Source organism: Cydia pomonella, chromosome 15, assembly GCF_033807575.1.
Source record: "Cydia pomonella isolate Wapato2018A chromosome 15, ilCydPomo1, whole genome shotgun sequence".
Classification (NCBI taxonomy): Eukaryota; Metazoa; Arthropoda; class Insecta; order Lepidoptera; family Tortricidae; genus Cydia; species Cydia pomonella.
Window position 1 is genome coordinate 11,011,121 of NC_084717.1, and position 9,253 is coordinate 11,020,373.

The following is a 9,253-nucleotide window of genomic DNA, read 5'->3' on the forward strand; positions in this document are numbered from 1 at the left end:
CGCTCGGACACCATTTTATTTCTAACAACCTAAATCAATACTTTAGCTTGCTCAATTGGGTACTTGACACATGTTGAATATTATAACAAAATTTAGTTAAATGGATAGAAAATGAGTCATCCATTATAAAAAAGTGGAGTTTAAAAAATTATATTGATATGATAAAAAAATACAAGTCTCAAAAAAATATTGTCTTTAAAAAAATAGAAAAGAAAATGGGACCATTCGATTTCTTATATTTTATTAAAAAATAAATTATATGTTAACTATACACATAAACACAATATTTCAGGGTCAAAATGGCAATTTCCTTGATCTTCCATACATTTAGGACAGACTTATATAATATGACGTCACATCACATTATCATTTTGTTAGAGGCGTTTCAATCGTCGAGTGCGAGCGTCAGACTTTAACTCTCATTTCTGACCTTTGTGTTGCTTAAATGCCATGATATAGACACTTGATCCTCAGGAAAATCAAGATCGTTTGACATTATTTACAAAAAACTGTCAAGTAGCCAATTAGTTATAGGAGGGTTGTATGATTGCCTACACAATTTTTTGCTCATATGGCTTGCACTAAAGGTTAAGGGGGCGAATCAACTTTTTTGTGTTGTTATTCTGTCCCGTTGTCCAAGGGACATTACTGACGCAGTTTGTTGTGACAATTGTGACATTCATAATATTAATACTAGAAATAAACATAAGCTCGCAGTGCCCTTCACTCGGCTCCATAAAATGAAAAAATCATTCATGGGTAAGTGTACGGTTTCATAATAAACTTCCAAACCATATTACTGAATTATCAATTAATAAATTTAAGAATCATGTAAAGCGTAAACTTATTTCTAAAGCTTACATATTATACCACACAAGACTACATGAATGATAAAACAACGTGGGATTCATTGTGATTCGAAATGATTAATTATTTATTATATTTGAATAATGATGATGAAATGGATATTCCAATGCACTTCCTTTGTTGTTTTTATTTTATTTGTTTGACATTTCGAATTTATTCTAGAAACATTCTAGACTAGTATTTTTTATTCATTTGTTTTTTTTTTTGTTTGACGTTATTTTGTGAAATTCTTAGTATTAAATTTGATCTATGAATTATATGAATTAGTATTATATATGGAATAATATTTAAGTACATCAATAAATTGCTCTGATAATTAGCTTAAAATAATAATATGTATGTAATACTGTCTTACTATTCATAAGTGCTTGTTGCTAGGCCTACATGAATAAAGTGTATTTGAACTGAACTGTTGTAAAAGATGTTGTATGACGATTTACTGACATGCTTAGTGGATGACCTGATATAGAAATGGCATAAAATTACCACAAAAATGGTGATTTGATTGAAATAACTTAAAATCTGGATTTCAAGAGTGGTTGTCCAACCGTAATAACAAATAATAAAAATATTTATGTGAAACACGCCGTTCAATAATACAAATAGTAATATTCTACTTGTACGAGTATAGCTACCTTCTGTATTATTTTAATAACCAATGATATATGATAATGTGTTAAACCGTAAAATAAACTGTGTCATATCAACCTAAAGTAGAACGTCAAACGTGGTAATTTGTAATTTGACACACTTAGATTGTTGTTCAGGAAATTGATATCAGTGAAATTCAAGTGTAAAACTATTTTGAATTAAGCTGACTTCATAGCGTAAAAATTACCTGGGCCAAAAAAAAAAGTTATTTTAAGTTGCTAACCGAATAAAATGCTGTTTTTATTATATATTATGATAAAATATATATTAAAACCAGCGTTATGATGAAATTGCAATTCCATTTTTCTGCTGAACGAATGATTCGATTTCCTAATATCACAAGTAACATTGTACTTATCTTTACATTTCTCTATTTCAGGAAAGTGAAATCCTAAAATACGTCGTAACCCAACAGGAGCTAGAGCCTCTAGCCGACAACTGTACAAAGGTATATGTATGGCACACACGCACCCAGAAACCGGCCATACTCAACCCTAAAAAACTCAAAAAACCCCTGGTCCCTGATGACCACATCGAGGTTTGAAATGTTCCCGGTAGTCATCATATCGGTTTTATGCTGAGCGTTGAACGCTTGTTTTCAGAATCCCAAGGGATTTCGACTAATTTTGAAAATGAGCTGTGCTCCTTTCATGTGTGAAAACATTTCCTGATAAAAAGACAATGTATGTACCAGGGGTCGGATACCGGTATTTTATTCATACAATTAACCGGTTACTTAATGATTTCGATTTATCGTGAAACGTCACGCTTTTTTTGTTCTTTAAATCATTAATTTATTAGATTGGCTAATAGGCTAATAAGCACACACTTTAAAATAAAAATAGAAAATATAGTTTTAGAATGATATTCTAAAAATGTTTAATACCGGTTACGACCCCTGGTCAAATTCAGTAGAATACTAGCCAAATATTGACTACAACCCTACCCTAGCAGTTATGATCAGTAAAGTGATCTCATTTCTCAATTTATAAATTTAAGCTGGCAGTCTCATGCACTACTTAAATTTAAATATCGGGAGGTCATGAGTCATTCATGACCTGACACTTATGAAATAAATTTAAGGCTATAGAATTCAGCAAAGTACTCGATATCACGTTTGGTTTAAAATCTGTCGATAATCATAAGTGACACATCAACATTTGGCGGTAGTTTGAATTCACCCACTCCAAGGGTGTTTATTGGCCTATTTTGATTCCGTGTCGGCGTTTTAGCAAAAAAGTTACTGTTGCGTGTTTTTTATGTCCAATCTTTCTTCTACCACGTAGTTAGGGTATACGATTATATGATAATGCATTATCAATAAAGTAAGTCGAGTTATTGCTAGGTATTGGGATGTGAATTTTATTAGGTATTAATTGTTCGCTATTCGTCATTCATCAACGTATGTTGTTTCAAAACGTACCTGTTTGCATAGTAAGCTATTACATGTTTTATAACAACCAGTATATTTTCACTAGAATTCCATAAGTAATAAGTAGAAGAAAAAAAATTTAATATTCACTGAAACTACAGAGTAAAACCGAAATAAATTGCGATTTAGTTCAAAGTCAGTCCGACATTAAATGACGAATATTTAAGAGCTCCCTAAGCTAGTTCTTTCTGAATATCTCACATGGTAATTAACATTTAAATTTAAGTAACTTGGATTTAGATATGTCTTATATTATTTAAATTCAAAATAGTATTTATCATTTTTCACCTACTTCAGTTTTAAATTTAAGTCGCGCAAAAGTATCTGTAAAAAAATTGATGTTTTAAAGTAATCTTACTAAATCATGTGTACGTAATTAAATTATTGGAATTACTTATCCTCAGGGATTGGCAAAGGTTTCGTGCATTAGTAAAATACTCAATAAGTATATGACTTCTGTAATACACTAACATTTACTTTAACTATAATTATCTACTTTGTAATAATAACCGTAAATAGAACAAAGTCACAATAACCCCATTATTGAATAGAAAAGGTTTACAATGTCGAACAAATGATTCCATTTCCTCAATGTTTTCAGTATTAATATGTTAAAATATCGCTTGGCTGTTCTGTTTATAATATATATTTAGTATTTTACGTTAGAAACGCTAGCGATTATATAAGAATGTAGCCAATGATATGTATATTTATGAAGCGGATATCTTTAATGCGACGTAAGAGTTGCTCGTTCGTGTTAGTTTACATTAGCTATTTTACGTTACGTGCAATATTTTAACACGCGGATGATGAGAATTTTATCTAAGAGGGGGCCTAAAGCCTGGAAATTGGAAGCGACCAAAAGATATTTCACGTCGCGGAAACTTGCGAAGGCAGTGCCATGTAAAAAAAATATTATAAAAACTACAGTTTTGCGTTATCTCCCTCTTAATAATAAAAGCACGAGCAATAAATTGAACTGTTGGCGGTACTCCTCAAACTTACCAACATTTGTTCAGCTACTTTCGAAAATTATGTATGTATGTATGTTCCTATTTTTCATACAAATTAAATATTACCTTAAATGTGTCATCAGTGTACATAATTGACGTTAATTGTCACCATTGACGTATTAAAAAAAGAGGACGCCCAATGCGAAAGAAATATGTCAAAATGTATGGAACAAACTGACTACGGAAGGTGGAGATAAGGAACGAAATCTCCATGTACCAAAAAGTGTCATCAAAAAACTTTAAATTGGTGGCGCTACAATACCTAGAGTACTTGAACAAAAAAATCCAATCATAGACAGCGCACTTCACTCCGTCAATAGCGCCTAGGTTGTTAGCTACTCTAGCGCTACTCTGGAGAGATTTGGAACTATTATTTATAGCTGACAGCTGGACACTTTTGCAACAGTTCTACCATAAGAGATGCCACTCCTCTTAATTCCACACTCCATAAAACTGACATTAGGCAACTCTGCTCTGGTAGACGCGCTCTGGTAGATGCTAATAACGCTTCTTTATACTTTTAGTCAAGACAAATATTTGATACAAAAGTAAACTTGATGCAATAGAGTTTAAGTGTCAAATTTACAAACGGATATTTCAAAAAAAATAATACTTTATTGTTAAATGACGTTTTCGTAAGTTGATCATTGTATAAACGTGAAAATGATTAGCGAGTGAATCGAGTCGCTTTATGTATATACATTATTTTAATATTATTGTCTTTAAACAAAAATATCAAATTGAAAATAGAATAAATATTTTTTTTATATAACGATTGAGATAGTTGTATGGATGGTCTTTGTTTTGAATGACAACATGCAGTCTGCGATTGCCCTGCAAGAATATACTACTTTAGAAGAACATTTTACTACGTACATAAATATAAAATAAAACGACTTAAAAACACCTAGTTCCTTGAAATAAATTTAATTTGTTGTATAATTGTCTTTTTGATCTACATTTACTTTTGGATCTTTCTTTTTTCGCAATGTAATGTAAACGTAAGTGCAGTTAGATACAGGTTGGTTATCGAGTTTATTACAAGAATTCTATGATTGTTGTTATATTCTTCTTCTGGTGGACATGACGTAAAAATGTTTACGTGCTTTTATAGGTCATGGCTTATTCCCCTTCGCATGTAATGTCTTAAAAAAGTTTCAGTTGTTGTGCAAACTTTTTATGCGCATCTTTAGACGCATAATAAAAAAGCCCACCCATGTAGAACAACAAAACAACGTGTCGGCAACGCGTATGTGACATTCTGGTGTTACAGGACTACTAGGTTACCTATGGAGCTACGGTGACCGCTTGCCACCACGTGAGCCGTATGCCTGTTTGCCACCAACATGGTATTAAAAAAATCTAATGTAGACTCCATAGATTTTTGTTCCGTGACAACCGTTAATTTGTATCAACAAAATGAATTAATTCTGTTAAAATATCAATAGAACTCACTGAAATAAATATGTCATCCTTTTTTCTTGTTGTTTTTTTCACAGAACATTTCGTCATGTTTGACAGTTGTCATTGTCGACGGCCGAAACGAGACTGGGAGCAAAACTCATGCTCAAGCCGTTCGAGCATTACTTTTGTGGAGCCTTTTTTTTCGGCTGATTGTGAATCCAGTTAATTATCAATGATTGTCACGCTATAAAGATAACAAAATTCGCAATACATTGCGTCTTGGAATAAACTTTAAAGTGTTCTAAAAATCAAAAGAAAAGTTGCTGAGCAAATGTTGGTCAGTTTGACGACTACAGACTACACTTTTATTTTTTGCTCCTGTTACAGGCCACACCCGGTATATGGTAGTTATCTATATTTATAATCCAAGTGATCCAAGTATGTACTTTATAGTATTTATCTATAATTTGACACTGTTAACTTTAATTTATTTTGTTTTATGTAGTAAATCAATTTTGATGAAATGCAAATTGTACACCTTTTGTTAACTATTAGAATCATCAACACCTTGATGGAGCCATAACACGAAAAATTGATTGATTGAGAAATAACAAGCACTGGTTTCTAGTAGCACGTTTCTTTCATTTTAATACTTAAATATTTTTTTTTTAAACAGTCACTTAATTAGTAATGATTTTTTTTTCTGATGGACTTATGTAAACGCGCGTAAAGCACTGATTTTAAAGCTCTTTTTTGTAAATTTCGTAAAGTTTGATCTGCTAAAAATGGTAATTTTGTATTACACATATCCTGTACTTCAACTTAATAAACTACACTTTGTAATTATAAATTTTAAGTAGTGTAAATGAAAGTTAGACGAAATCAATTTTCTCCAGAAATTACTTCAAAACAAGTGGCAATTACTCTGTAAAATCGACTTAATTTCAACGTAATTTTTGATACTTAAACAATCTACAACATTTGCTAAAACTGTTCTTATACATCATTCTGTATAATTTACCACCATAATTTTATGATGAATTTTTAAAAAGAGTCCCTTCTCTTCACATATTACCGGGGACGCACGCTTGCGACCTCATTATTAAAAGGAAAGATAAGAAGATGTTCTAATAGAAACCAATAGTTGTTATTAAGATATTACGTTACAAAATGCGTACAATTTCAACGACTAAATCTATCAATTTTACATTTTTGCTCTAAAATCGTTACCGGGCTCTTAAGAACGCACAAGAATATATTATTATTTAAAAAATATATTCAGTATCTTAATTAATTACATAGTCTGGTAATTAATTGAGATACTGAATAAAACATTTTTTTATATATAATAATATATTCTTGTGCGTTCTTAAGAGCCCGGTAACGATTTTATAGCAAAAATGTAAAATTGATAGATAGATTATTCTTTTACCCATAAAATATCATAATCACATTATACTGCCAACGCTCTAGAAGTTTAGACTTAAGTTATATGCCATATTATCAGTCTGTATAATAAATATATAACAATTAAGACCATCATGTATCTTTTTAGTTGGGTATGATGCTAATTTGACAATTGATAAAGTTATTGTACTAGTTTTACTTAGTGAATCTTATTTGTCTATTTTGAACGATATTTACAAGCTTGAAATAGACAAGTAGAGATATTATACATTTTCCAGCTTTATTGTTTACCTACTCTATATATTAAATACGCTGTATTTATTGTATGTTTATATTTAATAACAAAGCATTCGAATATATTCCTTGCATCTTAGTGAAATATTAGACTTATTAGAATATAATCTGGCCTATTAAGATAAATTAAATCTTCGTATTAAAGGTATTTATTATCATTAGTAATAATCATAATATATGGAATTTATTTTTAATTTAAGTGTAATTACCTATCTACTAGTCCTTAATACATATCTTTTGTACTTTATCTAGATACTCGTATATCAAAAGTTATACTTATTTGGTATCGACTTTCTATTTTATTTAAATTGTTTTAAAACCGAAACATTGTGTCAAAACTGCCAATTTGACTGCTTTGCTGATTATATCAATATTACGAAATAATAAGAAACAACTAATTAATATTTCCAATGATGTGCTGTTTTTCTTGAAAGGCCATAGGGTCTAGGGTTTACGGAAACAATTAGTATCTACCATTTCACTGGACTGTAAACCCATTAGCTTCTTAATTTGATAACACTGAAATATCCATATATGAAGGCTAAAAGCATAATATTATCATAAGTTTTACTCAAGTGCTCAACTGATCAATATGGTCTAATACTTTTTAAACCTAGTACGTAATTACTGAATTATATTGTACTTATAATTAGGCTAGTTTTAAGAACAACTGTAAAATTATTTAAATGGGCTATTTGCATACATAATTTAGTTAAATTGTGCTACAGTGTTCTGAGACATATTTTTCTTGTTGTGCAGTATATTTATTTTAATAGGTATATTGACAATAATAAAATGTTCAAATATGTCGCAATTGAAAATCAACAGCGTACAATGATATGTGTACATTGCTTCTGTTATAAACCGAAGAAACGAAACTAAATAGTAAGAGATGGGGTTTATCCATTTAGTAAGAACTTGAGTATAAAGCAATATAGCTAGGTAATAAATAAGGTGTTGTAAGTATCAATAGATCTTTTTTTTATAACACCGCAGTAACTTCAGGTCTTTCGCTTTCGGCTGTTTCAGATCCATTATTTTAGTTACACTTCACTATGAATTTTCTAATAAAACTATATTAGTATTACTCGTATGAGGTAGGCAAGTACGCCTTACCTATACATACAAAGTCATTAGAGGAGTACGTAATTCATAAATAACCAACATATCCACAGAAATTTGTTTCAAATGACATGTAATGGTACATTACATATATGTTACTCTTTGCTTTATTATTTTATTTATTTTTATTAATACAATAATTAAAAACTTATAACAGTTCTCTGCAAAACTGTATTTACAGTTTGACTGCAGTTACAAGCAAGTGCAAGAAATTGGCTTAAATGATAAGCGATAAAGGAGACTTACTGTGCACTGTCACAAATAGTCTTATTCTACATTACTAAGTAGTTGTATAAAAGTATATTATGATATTATTAAGTCGCATAAATGTAAGTAAAAACTATGCTCGAACTCATTTTACCCAGATTTATGAATGATTTGGTTCATAATTATGTTATCTTATATTTTATTTATTTTCTTAGGGAGGAGTTTAGTAATACCTACATATTTTATTATAGCTCGTTATGTGATAGCTCATAGTATTTATAATTTTGTAAATTCCTTACATCATGTATCATGATTAGTCTGGAAATAAACTCTGGAATTCCAACGTACGTTTGTTTTTACTAAGACCCGCCCCGGTTTCAAACCATAACATATAAACCTTAACAAATTATACACCCTAAACCTTCCTTAAGAATCACTTTACAAGCTGCTTTTTTGCGTCATAAATGTCATAATAATTTTTCCTGTACTTTTTCCTAAACAGACTTTTATAATCGAAAATATATTTATTATCGTCATCGTGTCTGTACGTAATCAAAACAAATATTATTAATTTTCATATAATTATTAACAATATTAGAGTAGGTAATTTTCAATATAGATGTCATAATCTTGAATTGTCGCATACATAAAATGTCGGTTTTACGTGGAATCGTGAACAATACGCAGCACTATGACCAATCTGAGCGCAATGTACCCGCCTTTAGGTGCGGTACGGGTGATGGGTAATAGAAAAATAGTACCCGTGCCGCACCAAAGAAAAACAATTGCCTTTCAGTGCGTTACGCAAAAATATTTCCCGTACTTTTTTTTAATAGAATAGGATATTTAAAGTAAG

At 30.4% G+C, this 9,253-nt stretch overlaps 1 protein-coding gene across 3 annotated transcripts in view; it reads left to right on the top strand.

The window, feature by feature from the left end:
- The window catches only part of LOC133525771 (galactosylgalactosylxylosylprotein 3-beta-glucuronosyltransferase I-like), a 33,332-nt gene extending 24,588 nt beyond the window's left edge, over positions 1–8,744 (top strand). For all 3 annotated transcript variants that reach the window (XM_061862151.1, XM_061862150.1, XM_061862153.1), the window contains one exon: positions 1,898–8,744. In XM_061862151.1, the coding sequence (XP_061718135.1) occupies positions 1,898–2,062 (165 nt within the window). In that variant the 3' untranslated portion in view covers positions 2,063–8,744. The remainder of the gene's footprint in view (positions 1–1,897) is intronic.
- The last annotated feature ends 509 nt before the right edge of the window (positions 8,745–9,253 follow it).